The sequence below is a fragment of the Phocoena sinus genome, chromosome 2 (assembly GCF_008692025.1).
Source record: "Phocoena sinus isolate mPhoSin1 chromosome 2, mPhoSin1.pri, whole genome shotgun sequence".
NCBI classification, from domain to species: Eukaryota; Metazoa; Chordata; class Mammalia; order Artiodactyla; family Phocoenidae; genus Phocoena; species Phocoena sinus.
The window spans coordinates 63,915,140-63,938,161 of record NC_045764.1 but is presented as its reverse complement, the minus strand read 5'-3'; the positions used below and the strand labels follow the sequence as shown (position 1 = coordinate 63,938,161).

At 36.3% G+C, this 23,022-nt stretch overlaps 1 protein-coding gene across 6 annotated transcripts in view; it reads right to left on the bottom strand.

Annotated features, from left to right (window-relative positions):
- The window catches only part of MYO9A (myosin IXA), a 270,682-nt gene that overhangs the window by 63,548 nt on the left and 184,112 nt on the right, over nt 1-23,022 (bottom strand). For 3 of the 6 annotated variants that reach the window (XM_032622165.1, XM_032622169.1, XM_032622166.1), the window contains exons 26-29: nt 20,894-20,993; nt 20,163-20,378; nt 4,069-4,181; nt 389-531 (exon numbers count right to left, since the gene is read on the bottom strand). In XM_032622165.1, coding sequence (XP_032478056.1) covers nt 389-531; nt 4,069-4,181; nt 20,163-20,378; nt 20,894-20,993 — 572 coding nt within the window. The remainder of the gene's footprint in view (nt 1-388; nt 532-4,068; nt 4,182-20,162; nt 20,379-20,893; nt 20,994-23,022) is intronic. The other 3 variants (XM_032622167.1, XM_032622170.1, XM_032622168.1) reach the window with 2 other exon arrangements.

Below are 23,022 nucleotides of genomic sequence, written 5' to 3'. Positions count from 1 at the left end.
ACGCTTAGTACAGTGCCTTGTAGGTAGTAAGCACTCAAAAATTAGCTGCTGTCATTAATTTTTACTAGGAATATACACTTGTTAAGTGAATGAATGATGGTTAGATTTTTACACTTTAGAAAACTGAGGCTAATCAAAGATTCACAGTCATTCTTGAAGTTGTTGTTACTTCACTGTTTTGTACCACATTTCCCTGAAACTTCTATTATAGGTAAAATTTAATTTTATAATTATCTGTTAGTTAAGGAGGGACTTAACAATCTTGGTCCTATCTCATTAGAATATCTCACCAACAGGATTACCATTACAAATACTAGAAGGATAGTAAACTTTCAGAAAGAGTAAACAGAAATTATGAAGACAATCTCCACCCTTTGTCCATTTTTACCATCTGGAAACTGATGAGCTGGAATCACATCTGAGCCAGCAAAGAGTGCCGAAACCTCCGAATGGGTGGCAGGTTTCACTCTGGTAGTCTTCTTCTCCCCTTGTTTCCCTTTGGCCCAGAATCTCATCTTAGCTCTCTGAGGTCTGTTTACAACAACAACAACAACAAAAGTAACAATGGAAATTAGCATGTCCTATTGACAATATCTGTACGTCACTTTAAGTTATATAAACACCTTTCATGTGAATTAATTCATTTAACCTTCATAGTTAAGTTTAGTCATATTTAATCTTCAAGTGTACATTTAAACTTCATCTGGAAGGTAAATGATAGCTTCCTCATCTTGAATACAGAAATAATGAGACTCAGGAATGTTAACAAAAACCACCATTTATTTGAGTTGTTATCATGCTCCAGGTACAAGTGCTTATATAGAATTACCTTAATTAACTATAACAACAAGTTGACATTCAAACCATAACCGTTTTTCAGGTGAAAAACTGGTAGCTTAAACATTAGGTAACTTTCCCAAGGTTATACAGCCAGTGAGTAACAAAGTTGAGAATCACACCTACTATGCTCTATATTGCCTCATTAGTGCTTATATACTGTCTCCCATCATATAAATCAAGGAAACATCCTGAGATAATAACAGTTCACATTTACTGACCATATAGTATGTATCCTAACCTCATACTAGGAGGCTTACTTGTACATCAATTTGTTGGTTCCTTTATTTTTGAGCATCAACTAGGAGCCAGGCACTATGCCTTACTTCTGATGCCTTCTTTTCACAACTACCATGATAAATGGGTATTTTTATCCTAACTTTACACATGAGCAACCTGAGGCTCAGAGGGCTGATGGAGATGGAAGTTAAAATCAGGTCTGTCTGCTTTTGAAGCCCATGTTCTTTTATCCATGCTTCCTTCTTTTTCTAATAGCTTATTACTAATCCTATACATCCATATAGTATAAAGGGAAATTGTTCTACAAGACTTATTACAAATGATAGCATTCTCCTGCCATTCTCATTCCTTTTCTGCTCCCTAGAGCAACCCTTTTGAATTTATTTAACTGATTCTTTTAATATTTACCATACTTATATTGCTATCATATTTATGACCACAAATAATAATTAAGCATATTCCAACACTCCAGTTCTATACCCTCCACAAACACAGACATCCCCGCAACAGAATATCATAATTTTAGTTAGATCAATATACAGTATTTTCTTTTAGTAGTATTCACTATTTTTTTTACTCTGTAAATAATATTCACAACTGAGACATACAGTACCCTCCATAACCAATATTTTTCTAGAGTTAGTGTTTTGTTTTACATTTGCTCACTTTCCTACATCCAATTCACCTCCAAGTGTCTCCTCATTTATGAGTATCTCCTCTCAACATGTTGAGACATAGTAGGTACACCATCAGTTCCATGTTCTTGAAGAAATCTTTCCCAGAGCCATCTAACCTGCTCTAATCTGGCACGGTTCCCTCACTGATTGCTGTACAACCATCACTTAAAAAGCTACTTTCACCATCATAATGGAGATGTGTTTTGTCTCTACTGTTTTATGATGACGTGTCTCTTGGTATGGGTCTATTTTCATTCATTATGTTGGGCCCTCAGGGGGTCCTGTCAATCTATAGAAACTCAAGTCCTTCAGTTCCATGAAATTTATTTGAATTACTTTATTTTTACTTTGTCCTATCTTTCCAGAGCTCCTATCAGTGGGTCACTGGATGTCCTGAACTGCTCCTCTAATTTTCCTATCTTTTCTTGTCTCTTCTATCCATTTGTCTTTTGGCTCAACTTTCTGACAAATGTCCTCAACTTTCTTTCTAACTCTTCTGACTTCTTTATACTATCACAGTTTCAATTTTCAAATACTCTTTTTTATTATGAATGTTTCCCTTTAAAGTATTCTGTTTGGTTTCATGAATGTAGTTGTATTTATTTATGCAGAAGGCCTACTGATAGTTGTATTTGTCTGTCTTGAAGTTTTCTTTCCCCTGTATAGTTTATTGCTTCCAAGTTGTATTTTATCAATTAGTTTTAGATTCTTTCACTTCTGATGTCTCCTCAAACGTGTGGTGATCAAAAGTAGGGTATAAACAAGCTTCTTGGAAGGTCTAGTGTGCATTGGTGGGGCTTCCAAACTGTGGTTGTCCTTGTAGGGTTATCTGGCTGGTCCAATTTGTAGGGAGAGCCCCTGATAGAAATATCTTTAGGTCTTTCCATGAGGGTTGGATGGAAGTCCCAAAGACTCTTTGAATCATCTGCTTAGAGGGTATGTGAAACGTGGAAGCTGAATACAGAAAAAAATCTGGGGGATCTTAACATTCAGTATGTGAACATTCATTAAATCTCCCTGTTCCAAATATGTACCCCACCTCAACTGTATCTGGTTACCTCCAAGTGCAGAAATCTTCTGTTTTATCCTTTCCAGAAAATAAATCTCCTGTTTTCTGCTAGGATTGGGGAAGACCAGTCAGCCAGATGCTTCTTTCTCAGTTTTAAAGACATTTAAAATTTGTCTATCTACTTTTAGGATTCCACGTTTTTATTATTGCTGTCTCCATTTTTATTATTGCTGTCTCCTGTTTTTTTATTGCTGTCTCCTGTTGTTTCTGTCCTGTATAGGTTTTGTTATTTTAGGAGGATGTGGAAATTAAATTTATATAGTTAATCTGCTATCTCCACCTGTATGTTTTTTCTATGTTACATTTTGTTTCCCAAAATTTGATCTCCAGCATAATCTGCTCTAGATTTGGGTTACCTTGGATTATGCCTCTACAGTCATTGAGAAACTGATCTTTAATAGGGTTATGAACCAGAAAGATTTCAATGAGATATTCAAGTGTTCAGTGAGGGCCCAATTGCCTTATATAACACGGTAAGGGACAAAGACATTTATTTTTTTTGAGCCTTCTTTTAATTAATTTATTTTTATTTTTGGCTGTGTTGGGTCTTCATTTCTGTGCAAGGGCTTTTTCTCTAGTTGTGGCAAGCGGGGGCCACTCTTCATCATGGTGCGCAGGCCTCTCACTGTCATGGCCTCTCCTGTTGCGGAGCACAGGCTCCAGACGCACAGGCTCAGTAGTTGTGGCTCACGGGCCTAGTTGCTCCATGGCATGTGGGATCTTCCCAGACCAGGGCTGAAACCCGTGTCCCCTGCATTAGCAGACAGACTCTCAACCACTGCGCCACCAGGGAAGCCCAAGACATATTCTTGATAAATAAAAACTTCATATACTCTCCTAAAGAGAACAGAGTTCTTTCCTGAAAGTCTTTTCCAGTTCCATTTGTAAAACACTTAACTCAGAACAGGATCCAAGTCCAAAACTGGAAAATATTTTCAGTCTAATCTGGTCTAATCTCTTTTCTTTTACAACCAAAAATCCTAAGTCATATAATGATGTAAAGACTTTGCCCAAATCACAGTGCTAAACATATAAAAAGACAAAGCTCATTATATATATCTGAATTATTTATGCTACTGTCACACAGTAGGTACTTAGTATTTGTTGAAAAATAAATTTCAAAACTTTCAAAACTGATAGCTATTCTATCAATTATGCTTTTAAAAAGATGCTCAGTATTTAACTATGGTCTATTAGTAAATAAAATTATATTACCCCTATTAACAGTCAGTGTATGCTTTATACCTTATATCTGAATCTGAAGCCTTCTGTCTCACTGCCAACTTCGTAATCTCTCCTTGAGACATGGTCTTATGAAGCTTTGCTTCTTCATCAACTGAGGAAAAACGCTGTGATGTCTGTAATAATTACATATGTAAAGATCTTAAAACCAAGTAATTATATCATAGCACTGTAATTAAAACTCAGGTTATAGAATTATTTGAGAATTACACCTATTAAAAACATTCAAAAATACATTCATATTACTCCGAGATGCATTAAAACAAAAAAACCTACTAAAAACTCCATTAACTTCATACAGTAATCTGAAGTAAAGAGAACTTGGGTCAATGAAAATGCTAAACAGGACCTACAAGCTCATGTTTTCCAACAATTTAACAAAGAATATCAAGTAGGGTGAAAGAAAAAAAAAGAACATCAAGTGGAAAAGTAAGAAAAAAAATCAAAACCATCTAAAGATAGAGACAAAAGATCCAGGACCTGATAAATCTAGAATACTAAGCATAGTTTTTTATACCTTCTTTTATTTGTCCCTAAAAAGATGATCATTATTTTTATGGCTAACTTGCTACTATAGATTCTTATATCCAGTTAAGGATTTAAAAGATCTAGAACACAGGAAGATAAGAAAAACCAAAAGACCAAAGAATAAAATATCATTATACTCACTAATGGTCTAAATTATGAACAACTTACATAGCTATAAAAAGGACCTGAATTTCAATTGATAACTCTTGCTCCATTTGTTTACAATGTGCCCCTTTAAAGACAATACCATTTGGAGGACAGAATTTCTTGTTACCTATTCAAGTAATTTTTCTAATATTTCATTTTTATACAGTCATAATCTTTTCTTTAACCTTTTGGTCTGCATGACTATGGCCTTATCAACAGAAATAGCAAATATTCTGAGCTGCTAAATTGAAAGAACAGACTTCTGCTTCCGGCCAAGATGGAGTAACAAGAACTTGTTCTATACTCTTGCCTGAAACAACCAAAAACAAAAACAAAAGAAAACAAAAACTTAGACAAAATAATATGAAACAGGGACTTCACTGGTGGTGCAGTGGTTAAGAATCCACCTGCCAACAACCGGCTGTTGAGGGTCCTGTCTTCATCAGTGGGGTGACTCCAACAAAAGGCTAGAGGTGTGAACCTCAATACCAGCAGAAGTGGAGACCAGCCGTGTGGCTGACAGGGTCTTCCTGCTCCGGCCGGGTGTCAGGCCTGTGCCCCTGAGGTGGGAAAGCCAAGTTCAGGACATTGATCGACTAGAGACCTCCCAGCTCCACGTAATATCAAATGGCGAAAGCTCTCCCAGAGACTCCATCACAATGCTAAGACCCAGCTACACTCAACAACCAGCAAGCTACAGTGCTGGACACCCGATGCCAAACAACGAGCAAGACTGAACACAACTCCACCCATTAGCAGAGAGGCTGCCTAAAATCATACTAAGGTCGCGGACACTCCAGAACACCAGAAACACAAGATCCAGCCTCATCCAAGAGAACACAGGCACCAGTCCCCTCCACCAGGAAGCCTACACAACCCACTGAACCAACCTTAGCCACTGGGGACAGACACCAAAAACAACAGGAACTATGAACGTGCAGCCAGCGAAAACGAGACCCCAAGCACAGTAAGTTAAGCAAAATGAGAAGACAGAGAAACACACAGCAGATGAAGGAGCAAGGTAAAAACCCACGAGACCAAATAAGTGAAGAGGAAATAGGCAGTCTACCTGAAAAAGAATTCAGAGTAAGGATAGTAAAGATGATCCAAAATCTTGGAAACAGAATGGAGAAAATACAAGAAACATTTAACAACAACGTAAAAGGACTAAAGAGCAAACAATGATGAACAACACAATAAATGAAATTAACAATTCTAGAGATGGAATCAATAGCAGAATAACTGAGGCAGAAGAATGGATAAGTGAACTGGAAGATAAAATAGTGGAAATCACTACTGCAGAGCAGAATAAAGAAAAAAGAATGAAAAGGATTGAGCACAGTCTTAGAGATCTCTGGGACAACATTAAATGCACCAACGTTTGAATTATAGGGGTCCCAGAAGAAGAAGAGAAAAAGAAAGGGACTGAGAAAGTATTTGAAGACATTATCGTTGAAAACTTCCCTAATATGGGAAAGAAAATAGTCAATCAAGTTCAGGAAGCACAGAGACTCCCATACAAGATAAATCCAAGGAGAAACACGCCAAGACACATATTAATAAAACTATCAAAAATTAAATACAAAGAAAAAATATTAAAAGCAGCAAGGGAAAAACAACAAATAACATACTAGGGAAACCCCGTAAGGTTAACAGCTGATCTTTCAACAGAAACTCTGCAAGCCAGAAGGAAGTGACAACACATATTTAAAGTGAGGAAAGGGAAGAACCTACAGCCAAGATTACTCTACCCAGCAAGGATCTCATTCAGATTCAACGGAAAAATTAAAACCTTTATAGACAAGCAAAGTTAAGAGAATTCAGCACTACCAAACCAGCTTTACAACAAATGCTAACGGAACTTCTAGGCAGGAAACAAAAGAGAAGGAACAGACCTACAATAACAAACCCAAATCAATTAAGAAAATGGTAATAGGAACATACATATCGATAATTACCTTAAATGTAAATGGGTTAAATGCTCCCACCAAAAGACACAGACTGGCTGAACGGATACAAAAACAAGACCCACATATATGCTGTCTACAAGAGACCCACTTCAGACCTAGGGACACATACAGACTGAAAGTGAGGGGATGGAAAAAGATATACCATGCAAATGAAAATCAAAAGAAAGGTGGAGTAGCAATACTCATATCAGACAAAATAGACTTTAAAATAAAGACTTTTACAAGAGACAAAGAAGGATACTACATAATGATCAAGGGATCAATCCAAGAAGAAGATATAACAATTGTAAATATTTTTGCACCCAACATAGCAGCACCTCAATACATAAGGCAAATGCTAACAGCCATAAAAGGGGAAATCGACAGTAACACAAACATAGTAGGGGACTTTAACACCCCACTTTCACCAAAGGACATATCATCCAAAATGAAAATAAGTAAGGAAACACAAACTTTAAATGATAAATTAAACAAGATGGACTTAATGGAATTTATAGGACATTTCATTCAAAACCAACAGAATACACTTGCTTCTCAAGTGCTCATGGAACATTCTCCAGGATAGATGATATCTTGGGTCATAAATCAAGCCTTGGTAAATTTGAGAAAATTGAAATCATATCAAGTACCTTCTGCAACCACAACGCTATGAGACTAGATATCAATTACAGGAAAAGATCTGTAAAAAGTACAAACACATGAAGGCTAAACAATACACTACCTAATAACCAAGTGATCACTGAAGAAATAAAAGAGAAAATCAAAAAATACCTAGAAACAAATGACAATGGAGACACGATGACCCAAAATCTATAGGATGCATCAAAAGCAGTTCTAAGAGGGAAGTTTATAGCAATATAATCCTACCTTAAGAAACAGAAAACATCTCAAATAAACAACCTAACCTTGCACCTAAAGCAAGTAGAGAAAGAAGAACAAAAAAAAACCAAAGTTAGCAGAAGGAAAGAAATCATAAAGATCAGGTCAGAAATAAATGAAAAAGAAATGAAGGAAACGATAGCAAAGATCAATAAAACTAAGAGCTGGTTCTTTGAGAAGATAAAATTGATAAACCATTAGCCAGACTCATCAAGAAAAAAAGGGAGAAGATTCAATTCAATAGAATTAGAAATGAAAAAGGAGAAGTAACAACTGACACTGCAGAAATACAATGAATCGTGAGAGATTTACTACAAGCAACTCTATGCCAATAAAATAGACAACCTGGAAGAAATGGACAAATTCTTAGAAATGCACAACCTGCCGAGAGTGAACCAGGAAGAAATAGAAAATATGAACAGACCAATCACAAGCACTGAAATTGAAACTGTGATTAAAAATCTTCCAACAGGGCTTCCCTGGTGGCGCAGTGGTTGAGAATCTGCCTGCCAATGCAGGGGACACGGGTTCGAGCCCTGGTCTGGGAAGATCCCACATGCTGCAGAGCAACTGGACCTGTGAGCCACAATTACTGAGCCTGCGCGTCTGGAGCCTGTGCTCCGCAGCAAGAGAGGCCGCGACAGTGAGAGGCCCGCGCACCGCGATGAAGAGTGGCCCCCGCTTGCCACAACTAGAGAAAGCCCTCACACAGAAACGAAGACCCAACACAGCCATAAATAAATAAATAAATAAATAAATAAATATTTAAAAAAAAAAAAAACTTCCAACAGACAAAAGCCCAGGACCAGGTGGCTTCAGAGGCAAATTCTATCAAACATTTAGAGAAGAACTAACACCTATCCTTCTCAAACTCTTCCAAAATGTAGCAGAGGGAGGACCACCCCCAAACTCATTCTACGAGGCAACCATCACCCTGATACCAAAACCAGACAAAGATGTCACAAAGAAAGAAAACTACAGGCCAATATCACTGATGAACATGATGAAAAATCCTCAACAAAATACTTTCAAACAGAATCCAACAGCACATTAAAAGGATCATACACCATGATCAAGTGGGGTTTATTCCAGGAATGGAAGGATTCTTCAATATATGCAAATCAATCAATGCGATAAACCATATTAACAAACTAAAGAAGAAAAACCATATGATCATCTCAAGAGATGCAGAAAAAGCTTTTGACAAAATTCAACACCCATTTATGATAAAAACCCTCTAGAAAGCAGGCATAGAGGGAAGCTACCTCAACAAAATAAAGGCCATATATGACAAACCCACAGCCAACATCATTCTCAATGGTGAAGAACTGAAAACATTTTCACTAAGATCAGGAACAAGACACGGTTGCCCACTCTCACCACTCTTATTCAACATAGTTTTGGAAGTTTTAGCCACAGCAATCAGAGAAGAAAAAGAAATAAAAGGCATCCAAATAGGAAAAGAAGAAGTAAAGCTGCCACTGTTTGCAGATGACATACTATACATAGAGAAACCTAAAGATGCTACCAGAAAACTACTAGAGCTAATCAATGAAGTTGGTAAAGTAGCAGGATGCAAAATTAATGTGCAGAAATCTCTTGCACTCCTATACACTAATGATGAAAATTCTGAAAGAGAAATTAAGGAAACACTCCCATTTACCACTGCAACAAAAAGAATAGAATACCTAGGAATAAACCTATGTAAGGAGACACAAGACCTGTATGCAGAAAACTATAAGACACTGATGAAAGAAAATGAAGATGATACAAACAGATGGAGAGATATACCATGTTCTTGGATTGGAAGAATCAACATTGTGAAAATGACTCTACTACCCAAAGCAATCTACAGATTCAATGCAATCCCTATCAAACTGCCACTGGTATTTTTCACAGAACTAGAACAAAAAATTTCACAATTTGTAGGGAAGCACAAAAGACCCCGAATAGCCAAAGCAGTCTTGAGAAAGAAAAACAGAGCTGGAGGAATCAGGCTCCCTGACTTCAGACTATACTATAAAGCTACAGTAATCAAGACAGTATGGTACTGGCACAAAAACAGAAATACAGATCAATGGAACAAGATAGAAAGTCCAGAGGTAAACCCAAGCACATGTGGTCACCTTATTTTTGGTAATGGAGGAAAGGATATACAATGGAGAAAAGACAGCCTCTTCTATAAGTGGGGGCTGGGAAAACTGGACAGGTACATGTTAAACTATGAAATTAGAACACTTCCTAACACCATACACAAAAATAAACTCAAAATGGATTAAAGACCTAAATGTAAGGCCAGACACTATAAAACTGTTAGAGGAAAATATAAGTAGAACACTCTATGACATAAATCACAGCAAGATCTTTTTTGATCCACCTCCTAGAGTAATGGAAACAAAAATAAAAATAAACAAGTGGGACCTAATAAAATTTAAAAGCTTTTGCACAGCAAAGGAAACCATAAACAAGATGAAAAGACAACCCTCAGAATGGGAGAAAATATTTGCAAATGAAGCAATTGACAAAGGATTAATCTGCAAAATTTACAAGCAGCTCATGCAGTTTAATATCAGGAAAACAAACAACCCAATCTGAAAATGGGCAGAAGACCTAAATAGACATTTCTCCAAAGAAGATATACAGTTTGCCAACAAACACATGAAAGGATGCTCAATATCCCTAATCATTAGAGAAATGCAAATCAAAACTACAATGAGGTATCACCCCACACCAGTCAGAATGGCCATCATCAAAACATCTACAAACAATAAATGCTGGAGAGGGTGTGGAGAAAAGGGAACCCTCTTGCAGTATTGTTGGAAATGTAAATTGATACAGCCACTATGGAGAACAGTATGGAGGTTCTTAAAAAACTAAAAATAGAACTACCATATGACCCAGATGTCACATTACTGGGCTTATACCCTGAGAAAACCATAATGCAAAAAGAGTCATGTACCACAGTGTTCACTGCAGCTCTATTTACAATAGCCAGGATATGGAAGCAACCTAAGTGTCTATCGACAGATGAATGGATAAAGAAGATGTGGCACATATATACAATGGAATATTGGAATATTACTCAGCCATAAAAAGAAATGAAATTGAGTTATTTGTAGTGAGGTGGATGGACCTAGAGTTTGTCATACACAGTGAAGTCAGAAAGAGAAAAACAAATAGCATATGCTAACACATATATACGAAATCTAAAAAAAAGAGAAAACGTCATGAAGAAACTAGGGGCAAGATGGGAATAAAGACGCAGACCTACTAGAGAATGGACTTGGAGACATGGGGAGGGGAAAAAGTAAGCTGGGATAAAGTGAGAGAGTGGTAGTGTATATATGGGCATATATACACTACCAAATGTAAAATATTGATAGCTAGTGGGAAGCAGTCACATAGCACAGGGAGGTCAGCTCGGTGTTTTGTGACCAGATAGAATGGTGGGATAGGGAGGGTAGGAGGGAGGGAGATGCAAGCGGGAAGAGATATGGGTATATATGTATATGTATAACTGATTCATTTTGTTATAAAGCAGAAACTAACACACCACTGCCAAGCAATTATACTCCAATAAAAATGTTTAAAAAAAAGATGTTACACATATATACAATGGAATATTACTCAGCCATAAAAAGAAATGAAATTCAGTCATTTGTCGTGAGGTGGATGGACCTAGAGACTGTCATACAGAGTGAAGTCAGAAAGAGAAAAACAAATAGCGTATGCTAACACATATATACAGAATCTAAAAAAGAAAACATGGATCTGAAGAACCTAGGGGCAGGACAGGAATAAAGACGCAGACATAGAGAATGGACTTGAGGACACAGGGAGGGGAAGGGTAAGCTGGGACAAAGTGAGAGAGTGACATGGACTTATATACTATCAAATGTAAAATAGCTAGCTAGTGGAAAGGAGCCACATAGCACAGGGAGATCAGCTCAGTGCTTTGTGACCACCTAGAGGGGTGGGATAGGGAGGGTGGTGGGAGACACAGAGGGAGGAGATATGTGGATATATGTATATGTATAGCTGATTCACTTTGTTATAAAGCAGAAACTAACACACCATTGTAAAGCAATTATACTGCAATAGAAATGTTAAAAAAAACAAAAAAAAAGAATCTACCTGCCAATGCAGGTGACACGGGTTCAACCCCTGGTCCAGGAAGGTCCCACATGCCGCGGAGCAACTAAGATCACGTGCCACAACTACCGAGCCTGCAGTCTAGAGCCCATGAGCTACAACTACTGAGCCCGTGTGCTGCAACTACGGAAGCCCACGTGCTTAGAGCCTGTGCTCTGCAGCAAGAGAAGCCACCATTATGAGAAGCCCACGCACTGCAACGAGGAGTAGCCCCCGCTCGCCACAACTAGAGAAAGCCCAAGTGCAGCAATGAAGACCCAATGCAGCCAAAAAAGAAGAAACAGCAGCTATCAAAATAATGAACAGTTAACCCTGAGAGAGCAAAAACTGGGTAGAAATGAAAGTAGAGTTGAATGAACTCATGAAAGAAATAAAAAGACAGTAAAGGCCTTTGGTGGCACAGTGGTTGGGAGTCTGCCTGCCAGTGCAGGGGATGTGGGTTCAGTCCCTGGTCCGGGAGGATTCCGCATGCTGCGGAGCAGCTGTGCCCGTGCAGCACAACTGTTGAGCCTGCGCTCTGGAGCCCGTGAGCCACAGCTGCCGAGCCCACGTGCCACAACTGCTGAGGCCCGTGTGGCTGGAGCCTGTGCTCTGCAGCTGGAGAGGCCACTGTGGTGCGAGGCCCCTACTTGCTGTGACTGGAGAAGGCCTGCGTGCAGCAGCTAGGACACAGCAATCAATCAATCAATAAGAAAGTGAAATGAAGATTAACTTATGAGACGCCTAAGGGAGAAAAAGCACAAATGGAAAATTTAAAGGGGACAAAAGCAGGAAGATAACAAAAAAGTATAAAATTATATAAAGAAACAAGGAAAAATGGTCAGAGAGAAGGTAGTTGAAATGGACGATAGGAAAAGAAAAATACTTGTTTGTAATTGCAATCCCTAAACAAGAAGAACAAAACAACAGAACACAATATTTAAAACTATCATCCCGTAAAACTTTTCAAAAATAAGGCAAGACCAGAATTTACACACTGACAGAGTCCTGCAGATATACAGGATAATTAATCTGTAATGATCGATTTAAAGACGTATCTTAAACTTTAAATATAAAGAAGAAACTCTGAAGGCATGCAAGTAAAAACATCAAATAACTTATAAGGGCAAGAGATTTAGACTGGTAATAGACTTACCAACAGTAACAAATAAAGTAAGACAACAATAAAATAGCACTTTCAAAAAACTCAGAGAAAGAAAATATGAATCAAGGACTTTATGTGTAGCCAAGAGGTCCCTTCAAACATCAAGGCCATAGAAAGATCTTGGGGAATTCCATATTGATGGCCCTTCGTAAGTAATCTACTAAGGGGAAGAGCTTCATCCAACCAAGAGATAAACAGGGAAACTTCTGCAAAATATTTGAAGTGATAATTAATACATTTAATAATAAATCAAAAACAAAGGTAGGGACTACAGTGAAAGAATCATATATAAAATTACATGTTCTGACAAAGTAGAAATAAAAGCCTAAAAAATAGGAGTAGAAGGGAATAGAGACTAGAATAATTCATCAACAGTTGTGTCACAATAGGTGAGAATTAATATTATTTATTTTAAAATGACTAATTAGAGTATAATTGGTTAAATTAAAAAATATTAAAGGCATTTTTAAAAGTTATATATAAAGGTAAACAATCAACAGAACAAGAACACAACCTCTCCTAAACATCAAAAGAAATTTAAAAAATAAAAGATCAAAGAAAAGTAACATAAACACAGAAAATTTAACATAATAATAACAAAATTATAAGAAAGAGTGGAGAATTAATCTATCAGTTACATTAATAAATATGGATAGATTTAACTCACCTATTAAAGAAAAATTTTTTAATTTGGCTCACACAGCAGGGCCCAACTATACTGCACAAAAAAACACACCTCTAAACAAAAGGATCCAGAAAAGCTAAAACTAAAGGGGTGAGCAAAAGTATTCTAGGCAAGTGGAAATAATAAGAAAACAGAGGCTGTGATATTATTATTTATGTAGGATTCAAGCAAAAAACATGGAATCTGACACAGGACACTTCTTAATACTAAAAGCCACAATTCACAATGAATAACAGGAGACGTTAACACATTCTGTATAAGACAGATCAAAAACAATAAGGATGTAGAAGGCAAACAACGTAATTAATAAGGTAGAGCTTACAGATATATATTGAAATTTTATACTCTGAATAGAGAATATACCTTCTTATCAAATACACATTCAACAAACAACAAGTGTTGGCAAGGATGTGGATAAAAGGGAACCCTCGTTCACTACTGGTGGGAATGTAAATTGGTATGGCCACTATGGAAAATAATATGGAGGTTCCTCAAAAAATTAAAAATAGAACTATGATATGATCCAGCAATTCCACTTCTGGGTATTTATCCAAAGGAAAAAACCCACACTAACATAAGATATATGCACTCCAGTGTCCACTGAAGTATTATTTACAATAGACAAGCTATAGAAGCAACCTAAGTGCCCATCAATAGATGACTGGATAAAAAAGATGTGGTATATATAAACAATGGAATATTACTAAGCCATTAAAAAATTAATTATTGTCATTTGAGACAACATGTACGGATCTAGAGGGTATTATGCTAACTGAAATAAGTCAGTCAAAGACAAAAACTGCATGATCTCACTCATGGGCAGAATCGAAAAAACAAAACAAACAAACTGAACAAAATGAAAACAGACTCATAGATACAGAGAACAAATGGGTGGTTGCCAGAAGGGAGGTGGGTGGGAGAGGTGCGCGAAATATGTGTAGGGGATTAAGAGGTACAAACCTCCAGTTTAATAGTAAGCAAGTCATGGGGATGTATATACAGCATAAGGAATATGGTCAGTAATATTATAATAACTTTGTATGGGGACAGATGGTTACAAGACTTATCATGGTGATCATTTCATAATGTATGCAAATGTCAAGTCATTACATAGTATATCCAAAAGTAACATAATATTGTACGTCAACTACATTTCAATTTAAAAAATGCACATGGTACATTCACAAAAACTGATCATATACTAAGTAATGAAGAAAATACCAGTAAATTTGATCAAACAGAAGCATCATAAAGTCTTTCATCAGAATACAATAAAACTAGAAACTAACAAAAATTAAAAAACAAAAAAGGCTCTTCATCTGAAAACTCAAAGATTTTTATTAAACAAGTTTTGGGTAAAAAAAGAAACTAAAATTACAGATTTTCTTAAAAAATAATAAATCCTTTACATATTAGAGTAAACAAGATACATCTGAAATGTGATCAGAGGAAAAACCATAGCCTTACAAACCTGTATCAATAAAAATATCTAAATGAATTAAATTAACCACTCAAAAGCTAGAAAAATAAGAAAGTAAACCAAAAACAGCATAATAAAATAAATAATAAACATAAAAGCAGAAATCAGTGGAGAATGAAAAAAAAAGTAGGTATGATAAATAAACCAAATCCTGTTACTTTGGAAAAAATTAACAAAATAAACGGCTAGGTAAGGGAAAAAAATCTACAAAATAAGAAATGACAAAAGGGAAATAACGATTGAAACAGAGAATTTTTTAAAATCATGAGACTACTTTCCAGACCTCTAGGCAAATAAATTATTAAAGTTAGCTGAAATGGAAAAAACTAGTTGCCAAAATTGCCCCCATTAGACAGAAAGCTTTAAAGACTAACTTTCCTAGAAGAAATAGAGGAACTTATAATAAAAGAATTATGTCACAAAAAAGTATCAACCCCAGATGGTTTCATAGGGAAATTCTACCAAATCAAACAGTGGAGAGTCGCAATGCTATGAACTGTCCCTGACTTTTGGGGGGAATAAAATACACATATTAATACTAAGTGTATGGAGTTCCCTGGTGACCTAGTGGTTAGGATTCTGGGCTTTCACTGCTGTGGTCGGGGTTCAATCCCTATTCGGGGAACTGAGATCCTGCAAGCCGTGTGGTGCAGCCAAAAAAAAAAAAAAAAAAAAAAAAAATCAATAAAAAACCGAGAACAAAACAGAAAACCAGAAAGACCTAACAGGCTTGAAGAAATTAGACAAAATCAAATAGAAAACAGTTATATTAAAAAATAAGTAAATACCAAGAGTATTCAATAGTGTGGCTGCTGTCCTGGGGCCACCAATCTAAACTTTTTATGTCATAAACTTTGTTCAATTCAGCTGGTTTTCCAACTTGTAAGACCCTCAAAATCACCAGCCTAGGCCCTAAAATCCTATAAATATCCTTTCCTGACTTCCCCTTTCTGAGAAATTACTAAGACCTAGTCAAGATGGATTTTCCCTTAATGTAAAATAAGCTAATAAATTTAGCCTTGATAAATGTTTTTTTTCTGGCAGTTTTTTGTGGAGTGGATAGTAAAGAGAAGGAAAATTCAACACAGATAAGGATTGAAGAGTATCTCAGAGAAAAACAAACAGAAATAGGAATATAAGAAGTATAGGAGTTTTGGGGGGAAATGAAAAACTTAGTTTTAGCATACTGTAGATAAAGTCAACAAATTCTGGAGAGCTATTTGGGAGTCATACCCATGGAGATGATTGCTTTAAGTCTAGCGAATGGTAGAAGAAACTATACAGAGAAAACTGTTACCTATACCAATCCTACAAATAAGTGATAGAAATGATTTTATTAACTCATTCACCTTCCAGATGATTCAGAGACTAAAAGACGATATGAAAGCCACCTTAAAAATATTGCTTAGCAGTATTATTCCATTGTATATATGTGTCACATCTTCTTTATCCATTTATCTGTCGATGGACACTTAGGCTGCTTCCATGTCCTGGCTATTGTAAATAGAGCTGCAATGAACATTGTGGTACATGTCTCTTCTTGAATTATGGTTTTCTCAGGGTATATGCCCAGTAATGCGATATCTGGGTCATATGGTAATCCTATTTGTAGTTTTTAAAGGAACCTCCATACTGTTCTCCATAGTGGCTGTATCAATTTACATTCCCACCAATAGTGCAAGAGGGTTCCCTTTTCTCCATACCCTCTCCAGCATTTACTGTTTGTAGATTTTCTGATGATGGCCATTCTAAACAGTGTGAGGTGATACCTCATTGTGGTTTTGATTTGCATTTCTCTAATTAGTGATGTTGATGTTCTTTTCATGAATTTGTTGGCCATCTGTATGTCTTCTTTGAAGAAATGTCTATTTAGGTCTTCTGCCCATTTATGGATTGGGTTGTTTGTTTTTGTGATATTGAGCTGAATGAGCTGCTTGTACATTCTGGAGATACATGTACCACAGTGTTCACTGCAGCACTAGTTACAATAGCCAGGACATGGAAGCAACCTAAATGTCCATCAACAGATGAATGGATAAAGAAAATGTGGCACATATATACAATGGAATATTACTCAGCCATAAAAAGAAACGAAACTGAGTTATTTGTAGTGAGGTGGATGGACCTAGAGTCTGTCATACAGAGTGAAGTCAGAAAGAGAAAAACAAATACCATATGCTAACACATATATATGGAATCTAAAAAAAAAAAAAACAGGTTCTGAAGAACCTAGGGGCAGGACAGGAATAAAGACGCAGATGTAGAGAATGGACTTGAGGGTATAGGGAGAGGTAAGGGTAAGCTGGGACGAAGTGAGAGAGTGGCATGGACATATATACACTACCAAATGTAAAACAGATAGCTAGTGGGAAGCAGCCGCATAGCACAGGGAGATCAGCTCAGTGCTTTGTGTCTACCTAGAGGGGTGGGATAGGGAGGGTGGGAGGGAGACGCAAGAGGGAGGCGATATGCGGATCTATGTATATGTATAGCTGATTCACTTTGTTATACAGCAGAAACTAACACACCATTGTAAAGCAATTATACTCCAATAAAGATGTTAAAAAAATGAAATAAAATAAAACATGGGAGGTATAAAAACTAAGTGAAAGCAGCATACAGGGACTAAACAGTTATTCAAATGGCAGAGTTAAAAGTAGGAAGTTTAAAAAAAACACTAAAGTCATAAGGAGGGAAACTTCTACTCTCACCTCAACTCCTCCACAGCAGGTAATAACTAATTAACAATTCACCAGCTCAGGAGGTAATGCTTATCAAATCCCCTTCAGGTAATTCATTTCTAACTGTCTTTATCTCATTAGATCAGTTATTTCACAACTGGAAAGGTCAGTGGATGGCTTCCTCGAAGACAGACACACTTCTTAGCAAATGTCAGTTATTAAAATCACTTTGTCCAGAGAAAAAACAAAAACTATCCAGTTTTTTAAAAAATCTTGTGCCCAGAAAATCAAGCCCATTTAAAATCCTGAAGATATGCGGATTTTGAGAATTCAGTAGATTCCATTTAGAAACAATTAGACTTCATTTTTCACAATATCAGATAACATTAGAACATGGCATATTTTCAAGATAAACAAACAGAAACACACTTTAAAACTGTCCCTACCCTTCCCACCCCCAACCCCAGTAAGTATCTATCAGCACATTCTAAAAAGCAAAGCTTCTTCATGCAAGTGTTCACCAGAAACAACCACCACCACCTATTCCTAAAATAGCTAGTGATGAAACAGAAGGACAGTGAGAAAGCTGGCGAGGTGACTAACACACTGTGCAGGAGGGTGCTCTACAACTACTGGCATGCAGTGACTGTCAAGCAGGTGAACAGAATCACAGGCAGAGACTACCAGCTAGAACCCTTAAAGGGGCTGAATGCTCCAAGCAGAAAGCCCAACTTCCTGGTTCATCTCAGTAATTCTCAGTGAGAAAGAACTCTACCACCAAAAGGACTAAGGTTTGTAACAAAGGAAACTCTCAGGAACAAAACAGCAATTATAAATGCTAAATTCTTCAACAAATGAAAAATCTATGTACACTCTGGAGAATAATTTAAGCATGTTCCCTATTTACACTAAAAATATATAGCAGTGCTTTTCATTAAAATTAGTTTGCTCCATTACATAATTTCATCTTTAACAACTAAGCATATGATAGAGTATATTTCATTATTTATAACTCAAAAACAGGGCACCTCCAAAGTGGAGTTATTTTATTCTACACTGAAGAGAACGCTTTGGTTCTAATTATATGTATCAATGGATATACAGGCTGCAACTTTTACAGTCCTACCGTTTGGCTCAGGGTAATGACTCATTTGTCTAATTAGAGAACTGGTCATGCATTTTTCTGTTTTTGTTGTTGTTTTTATTTTCCCTTTCTTAGAATATCAATATTATCATTTAAAAACTGGGTCCATCTCCAATAAAAGATAAAGACAATGAGAATATTCTGGAACTTAGCAAAAATTTTAATTAACTAGGTCTTTGGAACAATCAAATAGCTTTTAAAACAGCTCAAAGATAAAATATTTAATGAGTCAAAAGAAGACCATCCTAAAATGTTTCTCCCATAATGAACAGATACTAAAGAAAAACATTACAGACCCAACTTAATTAAGGATATGCAAGGAAATAAAATGCATATCATTCCACCTCCTCAGTGATAATGTTTTAGTACATAATAGACATACAGGGTACTCATATTGTATTTTCCAGGACAATTCCAAAATCAAACACTTTATACCCATAAACATTTGTACTTATCAAACTATATATGCCTAATTTGGGCTGAGATATGATAATAGTTATTTTCTTAATGCAGCTTTATTCAAACATAACTCCAATGTTGTAATTTGTGATTAAGACAAATTCACATTATCTATAGCTTTTTAGTTGGCTCGGTTGGCCCAGGAAGACATTTTTGGCATTGCTTATTAAATTTTTTAAAATTTATGTTTATTTTCTATTACTAAAAAATGCAGAGGGGAAGCAAGTTTAAAGCCAAAAAGAAAAGAAAAGAAAAGAGAATACCATTTCAGTTAAAAGCTACTGGATTATTTTTTATATACCCTATTCACTAGACCATGGAGGGATCAAGAAACTATGACCAGCAGGTCAAATACAGCCCCATTGCCTGTTTTTGTAAATAATTTTATTGGAACATAGCCATGTGTCTTTGTTTACTTATTGCCTATGGCTGCTTCCACTCTACAGTAACAGAGTTAAGCAGTTGCAACAGAGACTGTATAACCCATAAAGTCTAAAACATTTACTATCTGGCCCCTTACAAAAAAAAATTTTGAGCCTCCCTGCTCTAGACCTTTTAAGATATAACACAGAAAACTCCTACATTAGTGCTAAGTTAAATAACTTTAATATTTTTTGCCTAATTTATGATTTGACATATACTGTTAAAGTGCCCTTTATCCAAGTCCTTGTAAATTAAGGTTTTGCTTTAGTTGCTTTGTTCACTGAGGTTTCCCATGTACAAACCGTTATACGGAGAAGAAGCTGTGAAGGTTAGCTTTAGATTAGCAAAGACTATTCCCATCAGATTTGCTTGTTGCCTATTTTTCTTATATTGCTGTAAAATTACCATTTCGGAGTCACTGTGAGAGGCCTGACCCAGGCTGGGTGCAGGCCCTAGCTCAGAGTGAGAAGCTTGGTCAAGGGAGAGAAGGGGCTCAATAATGTCATCGTAATCATCTTCCTCTGTATCCCCCTCCCCATCGGCAAAAGTACCTCTAGTCAAGAAATCGGAGCGCGTCCGCGCCATTCGAGCTTTCTTTTTATGGGCCGGTCTGGCAACCTGCTTGACCAAATGATAAAACAAATAACACAAAAATGTTTTGTTTTGGTTTTTGGGAGACGATGCCAATGAAAGACATCAGAGAGCTCATGAATTTCTTGAAACATCCCCTCCACCCCTGTGCCCTTTCCACTAGAAGTGACAGTGATAACCAAAAGCAATCCATATTCATTACTCTGGACAAAGAATAAGAATGGAAGCTAAATCTATACTGTTCTTCTCCATAGCCAAGGAAGTCATCTTTCACTGCCATAATGAGTCACCAAAGTCACTTGCATAAGTTGCCTTCTTTTCCTCAGCAACTTCTTTTTTGTAAATATAATCTGGATTTTTAGGCACCCTTCCCTGCCTGAAGTATTCCTCTCTAAGTGTAACAGACTTAATTCATGGCTTCTTTCTCTATAAACACTTGGGAGTAAATGAGTAGATGAGGTGCTCTACCTACAAGAATAATAATTTCCAAAACAGCGTGCACCTATTTTGCATAGAAGATAAATAAAACAAAAGTCAATACTTACCTCTCTTTGGCCCGGCCCAGTTAACTTCACAGGTTTCCAAGCTGGTTCATCTTGTTTATGGAGTTGAGGATTTCCACTGTTTAAGGCTTCCTTGGTGACACTTAGGATAAAACAACAGGATTACATCTCAATTCCTAGCAGATATCTCATGGCAGCAGTCTTAAAAGTATAGCATGAAATATAGTCTAACAAGTCAGGTCAAAGAAATGGATTTGATAATGAGAAAGGGAAAATACCAAATCCCCAAATCTTTAGAATCAGTCTCAGAAGAAGGGGCCTTTACTCTAATCATTATAAAACACCTGATAAGTAGCCAACCAGTGATGAGTACCTCATTACTTTGTTTTATACTGAGATGGTCCTATTGATAAGCAAATTTTCATTCTGAAATCTCTCTGTAGCTTTCATAGGTGGTCTTAGTTTAAAATTTTTAGAATAAAATCAACACTGGCAGAATAAGAAATTGTTATCAAGCTAAAAGAAGTATCCCCCAAACCATAAAGATGGTATAGTGTTAGTCTGTGAAAATTTAATTCGGCTTGAATAACCACATGATATGACTGCTTTATCATTAAATTCTCTGTAGAAATGAATGTCTGTGTCTGATGAAAATCTGAACAGAACCTGTACTTTTATGGCCCCAATTATCTATATTAACTCAGAACCATTAGTCTTAAAATTTATCAATAACAGGACTGTAAACTCACTGAAAATCATATCTTACCTTCTAGCATACTGCTGGGTTTAAAGTAGACACTAACTTATAATACCATTCGGCAGAGTAATTGCCCTTGCATTCAAAATCTTCCACTTAATTTTATAAATGAAGGCCTAGGTTATCTTGTCCTTTGCCCTATGCAATAATCCCTAAACAAAGCTAATTAGATGTCAATCTTTCTGATAGCTAAAAGCTTCTCAGAGATCTCCCTCTGACCAGTGTACAATCAAGTCCAGCAATCCTAGGTTGTCCTGAATAACCCTTTTGGTTATTAAAAGTCTCTCTTGCCACAGTTGAGCCATTTACCTTCGATTTTTTTCTCCAAAAGAGAAACAATTAATAGGACCTTTGATAGCACCTGACCACCCTAATTAACTTTTAAACTCACAGCATTTTCTCTAAGTTTCTCCATGATTTCTTTTTTGTTCTCCCTTACTAACCAGCTGAAGACTAAGATGTACTTATCACCACTATGGCATAGAAAGGACACTAATCTAATGTTACTTCCTAATCATGACACCCAATGCTGATTTCTAAACAGGAAACTCAAATTCTGGTCTCAGCTGTTTCTCTAAATATGTGACCTTATACAAGTCCTTTCACCTCCACGGGCACCAGTGACCTCATCTATAATATGTGGGAACTGGACTAGATATTATAACTTAGAAACACTAACATTTATGATTCTATAAAATGCTAATGTTTCTAGTATTACTTACAGAACAAGAGAAGATGTGAAGTATGAATGTTACTTAAACTTTCACACAAACAATCTAATAAATAACCATTTTGAAGATACACAGATATTAATAAGGTAAAGCAAACTAGGTCAAGTAGCTATAAGACTTTATCTTGGCAAAATGATAAAAGGAATAATTCACAAGGATGATTGTTTTTGAAATCTGTAAGTCTTCTACAAAACAGATTCATGGATGTAACAACTATGCACATACACACATGCACACCCCTCACATAACTAAAATTAATCAGAATGACAGAAAATAATACGTTTTTAACATTCTCTGGTAGGCTTATATGCTACACAGAGTCTGAACTTTTGGGCAATCTCTAGGTTAATGCACAGCACTAGGATCTCAAGTTGTCATGTAGTCCAACTGCATTTCACACTCCTGTATAAAAATTTTTAGTGGAAAAATAAAATATCAATGATCTCTTGCCCATATTTACAAAGAGTTTCTATAAAATCTGTAATTTTAAAGACTGACAGAGTTAAAAGTTAGGTTATGATGAGAAAAAGTTATTTTCAGAGTTAACATGAAATTTAACTTTTTTAGCCCTAAGATATAGCCCTCCTTTCATTTAAACAGTGATATTCTCCCACAAGAACAGAAAGAATTCACTGTATACATAGCCTTAACATAAATATCTTAAATTTTATCAAATTTGTTTT